Source organism: Pagrus pagrus (assembly GCF_965226575.1).
Source record: "Pagrus pagrus genome assembly, chromosome: 12".
NCBI lineage: Eukaryota > Metazoa > Chordata > Actinopteri > Spariformes > Sparidae > Pagrus > Pagrus pagrus.
In genome coordinates, this window is record NC_140196.1 from 6372509 (window position 1) to 6391433 (window position 18925).

General features: G+C 43.5%; 2 protein-coding genes across 2 annotated transcripts; both read left to right on the forward strand.

The window, feature by feature from the left end:
- The first annotated feature begins 6102 nt into the window (after window positions 1-6102).
- LOC311266381 (C2 calcium-dependent domain-containing protein 4C-like) lies at window positions 6103-9151 on the forward strand. Its single transcript, XM_084368728.1, has 3 exons — window positions 6103-6524; window positions 7085-7859; window positions 8117-9151. The coding sequence occupies exons 2-3, from the start codon at window positions 7116-7118 to the stop codon at window positions 8666-8668; spliced, it is 1296 nt and encodes a 431-aa protein (XP_084224854.1). The 5' UTR covers window positions 6103-6524; window positions 7085-7115; the 3' UTR covers window positions 8669-9151.
- Window positions 9152-11698: 2547 nt separating this feature from the next.
- Window positions 11699-15361, forward strand: fem1a (fem-1 homolog a). The gene has a single exon (XM_084369986.1). It carries the CDS (start codon window positions 11916-11918, stop codon window positions 13767-13769), a length of 1854 nt encoding a protein of 617 aa, XP_084226112.1. The 5' UTR covers window positions 11699-11915; the 3' UTR covers window positions 13770-15361.
- The last annotated feature ends 3564 nt before the right edge of the window (window positions 15362-18925 follow it).

Sequence of the window (18925 nt, forward strand, 5' to 3'; positions counted from 1 at the left end):
GTTTATTGAGGCAATGAGTATTTTTAGATGGAGATGTAGGTTCGGAAAATCATAGCAACACCGTTCAACCACTCAGTGTGTCTCTAAGTCAAATTTAATACCACAAAAAAAACAACAACATAGAGACAGATTTTTATTTGAGCCACCCACATGGAGGAAATATTAAGAGACATGACAAACTGGAAAGTACAAAAAATCAACCTTGCTGAGGAGCAAATGACCACACCCATGAGAATTAATATATTCTTATAATAATATACATTTTAACAATTTAATACGCTTTATCATGAAGCTGACACTAGTCTATAGATTAGAGAGAGAGTATTTAGCGCTATAATATTGTATAAAATTTAGATTTTATAGAAAACTGCATAAACTCTACTATTTAGTGTATTAGAGAATGTTACAGGGGACTGGACTGAGAGAAAAAGGCATGTGTGTGTGACGGCACCATGGATTGATCAATACCCAACACAGTTAGGCTACCGATATTTTAACAAACCTCAGTCAGATAAAGGATCAATAAGTCAATAACCCCGCTGCTTTCTCGCTGCTATTTGGGAATTGAGGGGGGGATGACAGGTCAACAAGGGTCATGGATTGTGGTCGTTTCGCTAACAAGATGGAGATGGATGGCAACCGCCCGTATACTCACTCAAATCACCTACTGACCAAAAGTCTACTAACAATGTGAAACCAACAGATATTAAATCACTAAACTCTATTGTCCCCCTATAATGGTTTTTCTTTCAGTGCATTGTTTTGGTTATTATTATTATATTAGGTGGTGATATATCAGTACTATTTAAGGCTTCATATATGTAATAGTTAAAGAGGTCATATCATGCTAATTTTCAGGTTCATACTTTTATTTGGCGGTCCTAGTAGAACAGGTTTACATAGTTTAATTTTCAAAAAACATATTATTTTTCTCATATGGTGCATTGCTGCAGCATCTCTTTTCACGCTGTGTCTTGAACACTACGTTTTAGCTACAGAGTGAGACGTCTCACCTCTGTTCAAGCTCAAGCGGGTCATGCTGAGCAAGGTAGTGTGATCTAAAATAGCGCTGCTACAGCAGTAGCAGCTGTATGTCTGACCAAGTGAATATATTTTATAATAAATATATATAAAAATATATATTTATATAACGCCTGTTACATAGTGACGCACATAAGTTACAGAAGGAAAGGCTCAACACACAAACCAGGTGTTTCCAGCTGTGCAGGAGCAGTGTTTTCTGTGGGAGAGAGTGACTCCCTTTGGCGTGGACCCAAAAAGCACAATAGGACCTCTTTAAAGCAGCATTATGCAGAAATCATTCACACCTACCCTCTCACTGAAGTTACATGGTGCAGAAACAAGTGATGGGCTGTTATTTTGAGGTTAGAAAGTTACATAATGTTAAATTAAAATAGATAAAAGAAGCAGCAAACTTAATTCAGTGTCATCATTGAACACAGTGTTATGACAAACTGTCAAATGACACAATGTTGTTCATTTTATCCAGACCTCACCCGTCACTCGTGCAGCCGGTAGCATGGCACAGTTTATTATTCCGCTTCATGACACAACGATCCTGCATTTCTACATTACATAATCCTTATTTCATGTTCGTCGTGTCAGCATTGTGTAAAAACTCAACACAAATAAACACAATAAACAGACAACCTATGAACGTGTCTGCACACACGCATGCACGCGCAAACACCGCACAGTTAGCCAGCATGGTTATGTGACTGTCAGCTTTAATTGGACCAAAGCTGATGTGTTCTGTGTATAATGAGGCAGTCCACACTTATCTGATTCTTCACACCCTCTCCAACACAACCTACGGGATCGAACTCACCATTTCTTGCTCCAATTAAGTCTCTGCTATATCGGCTATCTACAGTACCTACAGTAACTACAATCGACACTCAGCCATGCACATCACTTCATCTGACCGACAGCTCACTCTTTAATCACTGAGCTATTTCAGCTTCAAACGTTCGTCTCTGCAGTTCCTACCAGCCACATGTTGACTCGATTCTCAGCTCTACCTGCTCCAACTTGTTGCTCGCTGCTTCAGCCGTGGTTTAGATTGGCTTTCTGTGTAGGGAGTATAACAAATATTGGATATATAGCTGTGGGAATTGGTATAGACATAAATGGTGGCTAGAGGATGAGTCCTGATAACTTTGAAGATCCCCTGAGTAACATATCTCAACAGTTATTGGATGGATTCCCAGAAAATGAGGTACTCGCGCTCACGTCCCCCGCCTCAAGATTTGTAATCACTTCAGTGACTTTTCATCTGGATACATCATCACGTCAAAATTTAAATGTGTCTAATAAGCCCTAGCAAAACTAGTAGTGACAGTCTCAGCAGACTCGGCTGTACTTACAAATGTTAGCATGCTAACATGCTCAAATAAGATGCTGAACATGGTAAGTGCTGCACCTGCTAAACATTAACAAACAACGCACATTAATGCAATTAAATTGGCATGTTCATATGCTGATGTTAGCATTTAGTTTAAAGCACGGAGCTCTATTGTTTAAAGCCATTGTCAGAGTTTTCTGTAAGCCTACCTCAGCGTTTTGTCCAATATTTTACAGTTTTAACCCCACAGCCCTTTTCACTTGGAGGGTTCCTAACTGAGAAAATTGATCCGGAGAAGTCAAAGCCGTGATTTAAGCCAGTCGAGGGGAACTTTTCCTCCCTGTTCATACCTCAGAGAAGTGAATGTGGTGAAGGTTCGTGAAGAACGGCTGACTATCCGTCAACATTCAGCACATTTATCGCAGTGATCTGAGAGGAACTGAAGGATGTGAGTTTTACTTCAAGATATCATAAATATACGCTAATGCTTTATAAGTTTAAAAAAAAATAGAAATTAAAATGTAACACGCATGCAGTAAATGTATGAATAGACGCACACTTGTATATTATTTTTTAAACATGTACCTTTTCACTCTGCTTTTTTCCGCCCCAGCGGCCTCTACTTTTGCTGTATATAGACTTTTAGTGTCATTACAGTCAATGTACATAGAAGCAAAATAAAGCATTTCTCTAATAATCACTTAGTAATTGACTGGTCGAACGTCTAAATGGATGGTAGTCCAGTGGATGAATCATGCCGCTGATGTACAAATCTAATGGCTCATCACTAATCTATAATTGACTACAATCTATTTTAAGAAAAAAAAAGAATGAATAGATCTCATCTGCATAAGTACTTGTACTAAGTACTAGCATGCTTATTTAGGTCTGCAGAATCGTCACTGGCAGCAATTACAGCTGAAAGTCTATCGTACGTACGTGTCTTTCAGGTTCACACACCTCAAACTCGATGAGATGAGCTGTGGCACATCAGTCAATTGGTATTTTCCGGTTTCTCCAATATTAATGTGTATTTCTGTCTGTAATTAGTAAAGTAAGTGTTACTTTCCAGTGAAAGTAGTCAGCTTTGGATAAAGTTTCTTGCAGTTATTTTCGAAAACCACTCCCTGAGCAGCACTCTCAGTGAAACTCGCCTGATTAAGTAAGGTTAAAGGAAAATGCTTTAATTGGATTGCTTTTTATTCTCCTGAAAATGAGAGACAAACAACTCAACCAAAAGGGCAATAAAATGGAAATAAAAGTGAACAGTACTGTCAGATACATGGATTGCTTGTTAAAGACCGAGACAACGCGTGGCACGAAATCTCTGTTGGATATGTAGTTAGAGGCACCTGGGGACCGTGCACCTTCATACAGAGCTCGTGTGCATCCAGCCAAGCAGAGCAGACTCTAACCGCAAGTCAGAAAAAGCATGAAAATACCAAAATATCATAGAGTTTAGAGCCAGACAAAAAGTAGCTAATCCATGTGTGATAATAAACAAGTCTTAATGAACATATAAAGTTATGTGCAGACAAACAATTAGTGTGTTTCTCAGCAGTTCCTTTCATCCAATCACCAGCATCGCCACCGGTGTCTCGACTCCATCAGCTGGGTATCCTATTGAAAATTATACAGATGGGTCCTTTAATGAGTCTTTTATTTGACAGTAGTAGTGCAGCGCTAGTTCAAAACTGTTCAACACAGACTAGCCGACAATGTAAGTGTCATGGTTTTGGTTTTTGGTTTAGTTGTTGTGTGTATGTGTCCTGTTGTCCACTTCCTGTCTTTGTCTCTTTTCTGTGAGCACCTGTGTTTCATTTGTTAATCATCCCTATGTATTTAAGCCTGTTTTCCCCTCACACTCTCTTTATTTATAGTGTTTTTATACTCTTTTAAGTCTTGTCTGATTATTTCATCTTGTTAAGCACAATGTGACATTGTAAAGACAGGTGCTACATAAATAAAGTTATTATAATCTATTATTTCCAGCAACTGATCCTATAAAATGGCCTCAAATGTGTGGTCCGTTTTTTAAGAAGCCCTGCAGAATACTGATTGCTCCAAATGACTCCTACGAGATGGCTGCTCATAACATGACAGATCCACCTCCATGTTTAACACCTGGCAAAAGACACTGTGGGTTGAAGCATTCTTTGGCTTTCTCAGACGTTGTTATCACTTAACTTTGCTCAGGTTTCATGTCCTCACACGACATTGTGCTTTCTTTTTGAACTGGCATTGCATTAAAATGAATGGAAAGGCTGTTCTGTTAGGAAAGTGTTACGGATGTGTGCTGTGTCTTATCAGGATTTTTCTTCTTTTTTTTCTTTTTAGACTTCCCCCGTTACCACATTATGTAATTTGGCAGTTTTTGTGCTTAAATCTGCCATCCAGGCACATCATTATTTGGCTGCGTTGTGTTGTTTTAAAAACTTTTAAAAAATTGCGACTGTCAGGTCTTAGTGCAGCTCAAAGTGATGATCATCATAATATTTTCTCAAAATATTAGGTAACACTTTATCCCCCTATTAAGCATTTATTGGTAGTAAACCATGATTTAAAGAAGGCATATTCTGCTCATTTTCAGGTTACTACTAGAATAGGTTAACATGCTTTAATGCTCAAAAAACACATCAGTTTTCTCATACTGTCCATACTCCTCTGTTTTCGCTCCTGTCTCTTTAAGGCTCCTCCCCCTGAATTCCCAGCCTGCTCTGATTGGTCAGCTCACAAACGCCTGAGCCAGCATCGTAAACAACAGCAGAGCAGCTGTGCAAAATCAATTCTTACAAGCCAAACTAGTCACTAGGCATAAATTATGCAAATGTGTGACATTGTGACATAGAGTGATGTCACAAAGTCACGGGACTACTGACGAGGCGTTTCAGGAGCAGTGTTTTCTGTGGGAGAGAGGAGCTTCTGTTGGTGCGTACTTTGACCTTTAAGCATAATTCGACAAAAAGCATAAAAGGTCTCCTTTAATAATTTATAACGCACTACAATGTAGCTGGAAGCAGATATAAGCACAACAGTTTTAACTTCTATACAGACATATTTCATATTACAACAATCATGTCTTACTATATACAGCATCCTCCACTTATGGGAGCCCACAGGAGAAGTTATAGTTGCTGACAAGTACACCAGTGAACACATATACCTGCTCATAGTTACATTCCATCACTGACCGCACAACACCTCATTTGCTCTTGCTGCTCTGAGGTGGGCCGGGGGACGGTTCCAGTGACTGGGTCCAACACTACATCAGGCAGCATCACCGCAGGTCTTTGTCAGAGTTTTGGGTAAAGCAACCAGCGGAGAGTCTCTACGAGGGGCACATCCCAGCAATACATCAAAGTCAGCGACACAGCCAGGAGAGGATTAATGGATAAACGCCAGGATGTAAGAAACTATCAGAAAAAGTGCTGGAAGCAAGTGTGGGGACTTGACAACAGGCTCTTCTAAAAACTTCAAGCTGTGATGATTTATAGGCTGCTCTGATGCAGCACTAAAAAAGTTTGAAGGCAAAAATCAATGTGATAAAACTTCTGTTTCTCTGTCGTGGTGTGTTTACTTGATTTGACCACCGCATGTACACAATCATCTCAACTTTCTCACGGCTAAATGAGTGGAGCCTGAGGATGTCAACACCACATGTTGTCACTCCACATCATCACCAGATTCCCAACAGGAAGTCCAATTAAGGACGTCTGTATTAAAGGCAGAGAGGAACTGTGTGACAACAATGCATGAGAGGGTGGATCTCACGTGTACGCTCAGTGAAATCCCTGTGTCACTCTCTTTAAGAAAAATCAATGAGCTGTGAGATAATGTGCAACACTTTGTGGCTGATGAAGCAACAGCCTTTAAATTAGACTGCCCCCACCCGCAGGGAAGGGTTTTATGGTAAATATCATGGGAGGCTTCCACAACCTTCTCATTGGCTCAGAAGTCGGAGACCCCCGTCATATAAAGCGGGAGTACCTCATGTAGCTGCCTTTAAACCGCTGGCAGGCGTTTTGGAATCACGCTTGGACTTGAGCTGAACGGGAAAATACCTTTTTACGCACGGAGCGCTTGGAGAGGCTGCGGACGAGAGCGCGCCGGCGATCAATTTTGTCGAAGGAAAAAGGGAAAAGAGTTCCACGACCAACAGGTTTGTTTATGTTCTGGTGTTACATGTGCACTTAATGGGGCTTTGTTCGGGGCGGAAAAGTTATTTAGACTCGCCTTTCAACGTGTTTCAAGGATTGGAGTGCGTAATGACAACTCCAACGAGTTAAAGTGATTTTATTTTGAAGAAAAAACGCAGCAGTTTGATTTGTTAAAGACGCTGAGTTTGTGTGAGGTGATACGAATCTCAACAGCGCTCGTTTAGAGAGGAGAATTAGGCTATAAGGTTATTTATTTTATTTTTTGATGTCACTTTGTTTGCACAGTGATTTCACATTTAATTTGAAAATCTATTTCCGGACACTTCAGACACTCTTTTAATGTTGAATTGTGTGAGAATTGTGTCTTCTTGGCTTGTAGCCTTCATTGCTCTCCTTCACTAATTGGTTCAAGAGATCTGGTGGACGACAGTGACACACATGTAGTCTTATTATTTTATTATTCAGGGAAAATGTTTAGTAAACCTCAACAAAGAGATGTGATCCTGTTCACATGTCTGTTTGTTTGCTCTCTCCTCCTCACGCATCACTTTCCTGTTAACAGAGAAACTGTGAGCTGAGGCGTCTGAGTGGGCATGTGGCTCCTGGAGAAGCTCCGTAGCTCTGTGGAGAGCAGTGGGACAAAATCCCAGCCCCCGCAGACAACAGAGGCCATTCCCGTCTCTGTTTACGCCAACGTCCTCACTCCGGACAAGATCCCAGATTTCTTCATCCCCCCGAAACTGATCTGCTGCCCTCCAGAGGAGTCCCTCACCCCTGAGCCTCAGCACCTCTCTACGCTGCGACCCTCCTCCTCTGACCACGCCATCTGCAGCCAGAGCCCCAGAGCACGGAGCAGCAAGAACCCCTGCAGCCCTCGCCTCTTCTCACGCATGGTGGGAGACACCCGCAACCTCCAGAAGTCGGCCAACCGTCACATCATCCAGATAGAGAGCGCCGACGAGCCAGCATCTGCGGACAGGGTCAGCCCTGATGTCAACACCAACGCAGACCCACAGTCACAGACTGCAATGTCTCTGCCCTACGTCCCCAAGGCTCAGACCTCCTACGGGTTCTCCACCCTGGTGGAGTCTCCTCACACCCGACGCAAGGAGAGCCTCTTCCACAGCGACCCCAACAGCCCTTTCACCTCGCCCAACTCCCAGAGGCGCTCCCAAGGGGGGACTCTCCTGGCTCCAGCGGACCCCAACCCCTACCGCTACTTCAGCGGCGGAGAGAGCGACACCTGCTCCTCAGCGGACTCATCCCCATTTAACTCCCCTCTCCTCTCCCGCTCTGCTTCCCTCCTACGCTCCATCACACAGCAGACACAGGCCAAGGTGACAGCTGTTTCTTACTTTAACCGTCGACTACTTTGATAATCACTTAATCGTCACAAGAAAAAAGTCTCTGATTCCAGCCTCTCAGATGTGAATGTTTCCTGGTTTCTTTACTCTGTGACAGTAAACAGAATAACTGACCAAGCAACCAATCGATTAATCGAGAGAATGATCAACAGATGTTGTTGTTAATGAATTGTTCATGGGTTTTTCTTCTTCCTGTATGTTTACCCGGTGCTTTTTCTCTCCCCCTGAAGGTGTCTCGTGCCAAGCGCACCCTGGCACGCCACAGCTCTCTCTCCACCGATGACTGCAGCTCAGCAGACAACAGCCCCAACATGCAGCGCCGCCGCAACCGCTGCCCCCCGTCCCCTGCCTTCAGAGGGTGTAAAAGCAGCGGCTCGCGGGGAGCAGCTTCGGACGTCCTGCAGCGTGAGCACACCATCAACCTCCACAAGGGGGGGACACTGAGGCTGAGCACTCACTACGACCCGGAGGCGGCCCGGCTGAGGGTGCGCGTGCTGGCGGCCGAGGCCCTTTACGACAGGCAGACGGACCTTAAGAGCATCAACTGCTGCGTGGCGCTCTACCTGAAACCTGGCAAGCAGCAGAAACAGAGGAGCACCATCATCAAGAACAGCAGGAACCCAGTGTTCAACGAGGACTTCTTTTTCGACGCGCTGCCCAAGGCGCAGGTGAAGAGTCTGGCCATGAAGATAAAGGTAGTGAACAAAGGGACCAGTCTGAGGAGAGATGTGCTTCTAGGAGAGAGGGAGGTGCTGCTCAGTGAGCTGCTCGCGGGCCTCTAGGGAGCCGCTGTCAAGACCTCGGTGGAAACAAGCAGCTCCACGTCTCCAGGGGCCCTTTTTCTTCTCTGGCTACCTTTCTATCGCACTCCACAGATGTGACGAAGACTGGGCAGGTGAAAGCATGCCGATCACGTCGATAACGAGGGAGCTGTTTCTTGCAAAGAAAGAATATAAAACTGCTCCGTCCCGATCAAACAGATGGAAGTCCGCCGTTATGTACATGCTTACCAGTGTATTAGCAACGTGACCAGTGGAGCTGTTGTGCCTAAATATTGAGGTGTTTCCTTCGGATGTGGCTCAGTGTCATGTCAGCCGCAGTGATGACGCAGTAATAATAGTACATGTGGATTTTTTGCACGTTCCTGTGGTCCTCTGTGTACTAAAGAATTTATATATTTGGGGATTAGATTGTAATTGCTCCTGGATGTACTGTTTATATGACTGTTGTTACATGTGAACATGTGAATAAAAACGTTAAACTCACTGATGCTTTTTTTTTTTCACCCCGCAGCTTCGTCTCAGTGATTGCCTTCTAATATTTCCTTAGGATCAAGCACGAGCCTGAGGAAATGATTACACCCCCCTCACCACCCTCTAGCGTTCCAGTTTTTGTAAACATCTCGGAGGCTGGGCCCTGTGAGGCCGGCGCAGGCTGGGTGTCATTTGCGAGGCTTTTAATCCGGAATCTCTGCACATGATATTGTCTTTGTGTGCAACCAAACTCCCTGTTTAATTTTAGAGACATGTTTACGACACAGCCTCTCCTCCAGAGGGTTCCAAATTGATATTAGGGGCAGCAGGAGGGTTTAATCACGGCTCAATCACTCTCCTGAATCGAAAACTCTCCTACCCTCGTAGTTTATCTGTACAGTGAGGATACAGCTTAATTTTATGTGTTCAATATTTGGATTGAGGCATGAAAACACGTCTGTGCTGAGGGAGTCCAACACATCCCTATAGTCCACACTAATACATCTGTCATGCGTACAGGGGTCATCCTACTAAAGAGCATCATCCAAGTGTGGATATCATGCGCCCTCTACTGGTGAAACATTAGAATGACACTTCACAATCCTTTAGAAATACTGTATTATGTTTTAAGGAGTTAAAGCCAATTTAATTGACTTATGACCTGCTCTTATACACTGGGACTCCAATGAACCCCGATAGGAAAGAAAAACATTTCATTTTAAAAAATGTAAACACTCTGAGAACACTCTCAGGCTTATGGGTGATCTGCAGCCGGCTTCATTTACTGATAAAGGAAACATTCATCTGTGAGCTTAAAGAACTTTTAATTGCTGCAGACTTTGAGAGCAAAGAGATAAAACTGGCTAAGAAAGACCTTGGTAATTCAAATTGTGCAGAAGAGACAAAATAAGGTAATAATCTCTGAATGGAGTGAACCATTAAGTGTTTCTAAACCCCTTTTTTGTTTCCACTGATACAAAAGTCTTTTAAAAAATGTTTCTCAATCAGCGTCTTACTGTTAGTAATGGATTCCTATGTGAAAACACATTTTCTGCCCAAGTTAAAACAGTTTTGGTTATTTCACAACAAAAGTATAATCAAAACCTGATGATAGTTTGTGGATCATAGATATGAACGAGTTCAAAAGCCAAACAGCAGTAATTTTATCACGAGATACTTTGAGCTTGTTCCTGTGAGGTTTTATGTTTTTAGAAGAATTTCAGCCATCAGGGCAGCTGGCTTTGTGGCATTAAGGGAGGTGATGGAGAGACTTTGTTAAGGTCCATCTTGAAATGCTACCCAGGCACTTTAAATTGAATAATCATTCATTTTAAGTAACAGTTACTTGCTCTGTTTGACAAGAAACGCAAGCAGGGACTATCACACAGTCCATCACATTATAATTCTGGCACGGTAGTCTGACGTGTCCTGATTTTCCTTGTAAACTACTCAAAGTTTTAATTGTATTAAAAGTAACTATGGTACATTCTCGAAAAAAAAAAAAAAAGCAGAGACAATGTGTTGATGTGTTTGTTCAATTATGATTTTTGTGTCCTTTCCATCTTTCGGTTTAATAACAAAGAAGCGAAAATTCAGATCTTTGTGATTGTTGCCAAGCCGAGGTGTCATGTCATTACACAAATATTCAAATCCCCCAGAAGTCAACTAGTATTCATTTTTTATAACATATTCTGATCCTACTTCACAGCTCAACTCTCATCAACAGCTGCAGAGTCCTGCACGCCACACTGCATTTATAAATATGAAAGTAGGTAGATGATTTTTCAAAGAGTGGCGAGGATACACATGGAGAAATCTAAATAGCCTATGTTATAATGCAAGTTATAATATAAGTTCTTATCAATGTTAGGTTATGTACAACTTTACAGTGTGTACGTCGATATTCAAGTCACCTTTCTGGTCATCATTTCTGGAATGTGATGATATTAAGATTAGTGCACCTACAGTTTAATACCACATTGTTCTTACTGTGTAGATGTTTGTTTGATCTGTTTTAATCACAGAGAGATATGATATTTATCTGGTAGGTAATGTCTGCAAAGGAGCTACAAAGCGCCACAAGGACAACTTGTTATTTCTCTGTAAGGGAATCATCTATATCTAATTTTATTTTCATTTTATTTACAGAATTTGCAATCAAACTATACCTATACTAAATACGATACACCCCCTCCCTATAATAACACAAATATATTTAAAAAATTCAAATAAAAAATCTTTTACTGACTCAAAATGAAGTTGTGTTGCTGTCCCATAAACTCGTATTATTATTATATTCCTGGACAAACTGGGAAAGTGACGTGTATCTGCTTCTGACATGTTACTTGTTGGAAGTCTCCTGTTTCAGGGGGTGTGTTCGGTTTGTGAGCCGGGAATCAGCTGGCACTGCCCGTCCAAGTGAGCTGGTGGGAACAACCGTAACAAGCGAACCCATCAGCTGGTGGGACCTTTAAACTCGCACGCATCGTGGGAAATGTAGTTCTTTAACGCCAAAGAAACCCTCCCGCTCTCGCAACTGGGAATTCGGTCAGAACTACGTCACCCACAATGCCTCGCTGCCATCGTAAACACAGACCTGTCAAACAACACAAACGCCATCTTGACAGCACCCTCAAAATGGCAGAAAGATGTGAGCTAGAAACCGAGTCCGAACCGAGACTCCTGCCCGGTGCCGTTTAAAAACAGACCCGAGAGTTCGTCCAGAAACGAGTGGTAATGGGGTTGGCGTCCAGCGCGGCAGCTCAGAGCCTGTAAAATGGATATAACCACGGCGGTTTTCAACGCGGCCAGAGATGGTAAGCTGAAACTTATCCAGAAGTTGCTGAGCAACAAAACTCCAGAGGAGCTGGAGGCTTTAGCCGAGGAGAAGACGCAGGGAGGCACGCCTCTGCTCATAGCCTCCAGGTACGGACACTTAGAGGTAGTAGATTACCTCCTTGAACACTGTAAAGCGAATGTCGAACTCGGGGGGGCGGTTAACTTTGACGGCGAGACCATCGAGGGGGCTCCGCCGCTGTGGGCGGCGTCGGCGGCCGGTCACCTCCCCGTGGTGAAGACGCTTCTCAAACACGGTGCCTCAGTCAACAACGCAACGCTAACTAACTCAACGCCGCTCCGGGCTGCCTGCTTTGACGGCCACCTGGAGATCGTCCGCTACCTGGTGGAGCACAGCGCCGACATGGAGGTCGCCAACCGCCACGGCCACACCTGCCTCATGATCTCCTGTTACAAGGGCCACAAGGAGATCGCCAAGTTCCTCCTGGACCGCGGTGCTGATGTCAACCGCAAGAGCGTGAAAGGAAACACCGCCCTCCACGACTGCGCTGAGTCAGGCAGCCTGGACATCATGAAGATGCTGCTCAAGTGCAACGCTCGCATGGAGAGGGATGGGTACGGGATGACTCCGCTGCTCGCTGCGAGTGTAACAGGTCACACCAACATCGTGGAGTACCTCGCCCACCAGCCCCGCACCTCCAGAGAGGAGCGCATTGATGCGCTTGAACTCCTTGGGGCGACTTTTGTGGACAAAAAGCGGGATCTCCTTGGGGCGATGAGGTACTGGAGAAGGGCCATGGAGCTGAGGCAACCAGGGGACAAAACCGGATCTCTGGCCAAGCCTCCACCTGGTCCCCCCATCCCTGCCTACGGCTGTGCACAGGAGGTGAACACTGCAGAGGAGCTGGAGGCTTTGATCACAGACCCAGATGAAATGAGGATGCAGGCCTTGTTAGTTCGAGAGCGCATCCTGGGGCCGTCCCACCCAGACACCTCTTATTACATCCGCTACAGGGGAGCTGTGTACGCTGACTCGGGCAACTTTGAGCGCTGCATCAGCCTGTGGAAATATGCTTTAGACATGCAGCAGAGCAACCTGGACCCTCTCAGTCCCATGACAGCCTCCAGTTTCTTGTCTTTTGCAGAGCTCTTCTCTTTTGTTCTCCAAGACCGGGCCAAAGGCACCTTGTCGACGCGCATCACCTTCCACGACCTGATGACTGTGCTGGGGAAAAGTGTGAGGGAGGTGGAGAGAGCGGTGGCGCAGAGGGACAACCCACCGGAAGCACCTCAGTTCACCAAAGCCCTCTCCATCATCCTGCACCTCATCTTCCTGCTGGAGAAGCTGGAGTGCTGCCCCGAGCAGGAGCATCAGAAGAAGCACACAGTGTACCGCCTGCTGAAGCTCAACCCTCGAGGTCGCAGTGGCTTCACCCCTCTCCACATGGCCGTAGACAAGGAAACCACGTCTGTGGGCCGCTACCCTGTGGGCCGCTTCCCCTCCCAGGCGGTGGCAGCGCTGCTCCTTGAGTGCGGCGCTGACGTCGACTCACGTGACTGCGAGAACAACACGCCGCTGCACATCGCCGCCAACAACGGCTGTCCGGAGATTATGGCGCTACTTATGAAGGCCGGGGCTCACTTTGACGCTAAAAACGCACAGAGGAAGACGGCCTACGAGCTGCTGGACGAGCAGAGCAGCGGACACCCGGCCCTCTACCCGCTCAACTACGTCACCCTTCAGTGCCTGGCGGCGCGTGCAATAGAGAAGCACAGACTGCCCTACAGGGGACTGATCTCTGAGGAGATGGAGGCTTTCATTGAGCTGCACTGACTTCCACTTCTGTCCCCTGATGAGGCACCCCTGCACTACTCTTCCTGTTGTCCCCCATACCTTACTACGACCTGCCACTGACTTCCTCCTCCACGCCATTCTCCTTCATCATTGTCTCCTTTTTGACCTCCGCTTCGCTCCTGTCAGACCAAACCATAGCAATAAACATCCAGCCACGGGGCTTAAATCTCTGGCTGATATCTGGTCAGTTATCGCTCGACTTCTGACATGAAGTCACGTAGACTTTCAAAGTGATTGTTGGTTCCTATTGCTATTTAAAGCTGGGTGAAACATCCAACTTAATATAGGCTTTAATGCATTTTCCCCCTTTTTTGTCCCAGTAAAAAGGAGATTTATGACACGATGGCGTTTGTGTGTGTGTTTGGTGGCTGGACTGTACAGAAGATGGGTTTTAGCATTACTGATAGGAAGCTTCTGAACAAACTAGCCAGAAAACATGCATGGAAATGAAGAGTGAATATTGTAGCTCACTTGCAGATTCATTCAGAAAAGGATGTGTTTGAACAAACTTTGCTCGCTGGCAGTTTTCTTTGCCTGGTTCTGCCTGTTCACACATAACCATTCTCTGTATGGGAAGGTGTTGATTTTACTGTGCCAAATGTCAGCCATCGAGCCGTGTCCTGTTACAGACTGTAAACTGGTGGCAAAATGAAAAGCAACTAACTTAACTTTAATTATAAGGAGAGGTGAAAACCTAAAGGTGATACATGAAGCTTCCAGTTCCAGAAGATATTTGATGTGACTTGATTTGACAGCTTTATAACACTGAGGATGAGGATCCTCTTTAGGTATCCTCTGGTGAAAAGAGCAGGTGCCATTGTTTGGCTAACACTCCCCAGTTCTCCACACAGACGTTTCTAACCTATGCAGTTTATGATATTCCAATTAGAGGCCATCAATTCACTACATGAACATATTTTTCATGGGATTATTCTTCCATTTTACATGCTTATCCTAACAGGATATTGACCACAGACCAGAGACTGCTTCGCTGACAATGAATTGGCATCTCGAGAATGTTTTCTTAAGATATCTGCCTATGTCCAAATGAATAGTTTCAAACTGGAGCTTAAAGTGTGCCTACATACCTCTTCTTCTGTGTAATGTTAACAAAACCAGAGATATTTAATTCGCTGTCAGAGAAGCAGTATCAGAAACAGAACATTTAGTGACGATAACAGAGCTTAAGCCCTCCGGTTAGTCTCCATTAGAAAAGTCTGTTCAAGATCTTGTGTCAATTCTGTTTTCGGAGTGAATTTTCCCTTTAACCTCAGATGCAGCTCACAGAAATGGAAACGGACTGCTCCATTCCTGCATCTTAGTCTTATTTTTAATGGTCTCTCTTTTGTTCATCTTGTGTCATCATGAATGTTTTATTTGTTTGTCTGTGCGAAGCACCACCAAGTCGAATGCACACTGAGAGGCTCTAAATCAGAAATAGACAAACTTACATTCAGGCTATTTGAACAGTCGCTGCCTTTCTCTTTCTCAACTGATTCGTTTAACTGATGATAACTCGAGAACAAAAGTGTGTTGGAGATACTTGAATAAAATTCAGTGTCACAACATAACCTGTGTGGAAAAGCTTTCTTTGAAACTGTTTTTTAGATATGGAAACTGAACATTAAGCATCTAAAATTTGGAAATTGATTATCTCCCTTTCCCTGCTCTGATTCGTCGCTGGTTCTTTAGCTTAAGTGCTGTTTGCATTTGCATTAAGAGCATCATCATACATAATTAGATGGATTTTAATGCTCAGGATAGCAGCACATAAAAGCTCTGCAATCCCATCAAGGCAGCCAGATCCATAAAATTGTCTGATTTAGAAAGTGGAAGACAAAGTAATTTACATTGTGTGAGATAGAAGAATATTAAAAAACAATCAGTGCCCATTTATAATCAGCTCTTTATACTAAACATGTGCTCTCCACTGCTCCGCTCACATAAACCTGAGGACACTGAAATAATGCATAACAGAAACTTGATCTTTCTCAGTCCTGCTCTCTTAAAGTATAAATAGAGCGCAATTAACGTCACTGCTGCAGGGCAGCGGTAGAGACAGGGCACTTACCCTGCTAATTTTAGGGATCTTTTGCCCTAGCTTCAACTCTGAAAATGGGAATACTGTAATGCTATACAGTCAGGCAGGTCACAGTGTGACTGGCGGAGACAGTACACAGACAACAGAGACGGCATTATTCTGACAGGAAACAGAAACAGTATGAGCTCATTTATTTTAAAGATAAGTCAGCTCAGACTGAAATATAAATTATCTGCTGTTGATACTGTGAATGTGACAGGTGTCATGTTGGTACAGTCAGCAGAGAAACACCAGCTGGTGAAGAGGGGTTCAAATCCCCCGGGCAAAACGCTCCCCCCCCGTTAAATGAGATCATAGATCCAAGAGATCGCTTTAGCTGACCTGACCTCTGACCTTTCTGTAAAGGGTGTCTGGTGATGTGGTAACCATTATGTTTAGCCGCAATATATTGACAATGAAGGCTCGACCTATGATGTCAAGAGGTCAAAGACAGCTCCAGGGACAAAGAGAAAACGTCTCCTGCACTGCCTGTAGAGAAAGAGTAATAAGAAGTACATCCTCCTCATTATAAAGTTTTTCTTTGTGCTAAATTCATCTTGCTTTTTGTGTCATAAAGTTAAAATAATTTTCGGGAGCATATCTTCCTGCCAGAGACACAATGACATACCTGATCCTGTATTCAAAAAAACCCTTTTTGTGTTCATTTTAAGTGTATGCACCATCACATAATAGTGAGCTCCCACTAGATGTCACTAGCAACAAAGAAAATCAATCAGAGCGGCACCCTTTGTCCCCTCAAGACCACGCTAAAGACTCAGAAACTGTAGCTTCCAATTACCATCACAAGTGGTGGCAGTTGGTTAATTTTGCTGTCAAGCGGTCTTTTTGTCAGGGAGCGAGCGAGAGAGAATGAGTTGTTGAGAGTGACTTTTTACCAAGCCATTAGGCCAGGGCTGAGTATTCATTTGTAATGCATCTGGATGGACAAAATAATACAGGCCGGGCCAGAGTTGCTGACGCCGTTTGTAGAGCGCTGAGCGTGTGGTCAGCGGAAGACGCAAGACAGCACGAAGAAAGCCTCGTTCACACAGTCCTGAAGCGTCACGCCAACCTCCAGAGCCACAGCCTAACACCTCACACTCTGCCCTCGTGGCGCTTGTTTTTGTCACATTGTGTGACCTAAATAAGACCAAATCGTATAAAACAAAGGACTGTGTCGCCTCTGAATGTATTTTTTGGAATCAATGGGGCTTTTCTTATAATTTTTACAGTTTTTTTTTTCAATTTCATTTTTAATGATTGATTGATTATTGGCGTAATTAGTGGGTCGATGTGCGTATTAACAGTAATTGTACTGGAACAGGATCTTTCTGTGGTATACGATTCATAATAGGTGACATCTGCACATAAGAAAAGGTCAGTTTTCCCTGGTATTTTACACTTTGTTAGTATTGTACAGTAAAGGTCAGGTATGGATAATTGCTACCCAGTTGTCCTCGGTTGGAGAGTTTTCCATCAGCTATTTTCATGTCATTTTCTCTTGCTAACAGCCCAAATTTGTATCAAGGATTTGGCCATATAATGTGACAAATGAGTAATCTGTTAATTGTCTCTTTAATCACTTGTCAATATGCTTAAATTAGGGCTGCACAATTAATCAAAATGCAATATACAAATGTGTGACAAAACAGCCTTATTAAGAAGTTATCCAGATGTGACAAAACGTATTGGTTTGGTAGAGACCCCAACATAATCGTCATCATCACCAAATCATTATGATTTTTTCTTTTTTTTCACACATTCCATAGTTTAGTAAATAAACATCTCTGCACTCTTTTATATAACTCATATAGCAACATGTGCAATTCATGGATTATAGACATGTGAATACATAAAGAACATGAAACCCAGGGAAAAAACATCCAACCAAACAACAAGAAAATACAAATACTAAACATTTTTAGAAAATGAATTCTTAACTCATCGTTTTTGACATTGCTGATATCCATGGTCACCATCCATCCATCATCTTCCTCTTATCCAGGGTCAGATAACGTTTGCAGCAGACTTAGCAAAGTATTCTAGACGTCTTTCTCCCCAGCAACGCTTTCCAACTCTTGCTGGAGGATCTCAAGGTCCCATGGTGACCTTATATCCACAGAAGTATCCATTTTCAGCTTCATATCATTTATTTTTTCTGTGATGTCAAAATTATCATTAATTGTGAATAATGTCAAAATCAGATTATCTTGCAAAATAATCTCAATTAGATTTTTTTTAAAACTTCTATTATCATTAAAATTAATGGACATACATTAGAAAGATTAACTACGATGCTTAATATCAGAAAAACAATAACAGTTTTGATGTCTAGTATTGAGTTGCAGAGACATCTACTGAAGTTAGCATACTAACTAACAAGCTGCTGCTAATTCTCCTGAAAATAAGACCAACACTTCACCTTTGCTCCGAGCGCCCAGTCTGGACCACTAGCTGCACGGCTAACTGAACTAACGAGCTAACAGCAGCTACAGTTTAAAACATTTTTAAAAAAATCAGCAAATCAGTAATCAGAATAACAACGGCAGTTTTGACGTTGTTTCAAAAAAGACGTCTGTATTGAGTTGCATAAATATCCACTTCCCATCTGGACCGCTAGCTGCACGGCTAACTGAGCTAACTAGCCTACAGCAGCTACGGTTAACGGTTCTTTGTTCACATTCCACCTTTGACTCCTCACATCTATTGTCCTCAACTACAGCTACCTTATCTCTATTTTTGGGTCACCCACCTCCTGTCGTGTCATGAATATGCTCTAATAAAGTCCCACAGTGAGCCCGGTCTCCCTGCTCCAGAGAATTACAGAGGGTCCAGCTATAATTTAGTGAGGGAGTTCTGCTCTGTAGGAGCTGTCACGGAGCTCTGACCCTGTATCCCTGCCAGCAGCTATAATTAGACACTATATTAGGGGAATCTACGGGGTTTCAAGGTGCTTATCTTCATTTTAGCCCCTGAGGAGCACTGTGGAGAAAATCAGCCACCGCTACACAAGAGCAAACCTTTTCTCAGCAGCCACCTCTCTGCAGCAGTCAGC

Coding starts and splice junctions, on each gene's coding strand:
- LOC311266381 (XM_084368728.1), top strand. CDS start 7,116: ATGTGGCTCCTGGAGAAGCTCCGTAGCTCTGTGGAGAGCAGTGGGACA. Junction 7,860..8,116: donor CACAGCAGACACAGGCCAAG/GTGACAGCTGTT, acceptor CTCCCCCTGAAG/GTGTCTCGTGCCAAGCGCAC.
- fem1a (XM_084369986.1), top strand. CDS start 11,916: ATGGATATAACCACGGCGGTTTTCAACGCGGCCAGAGATGGTAAGCTG.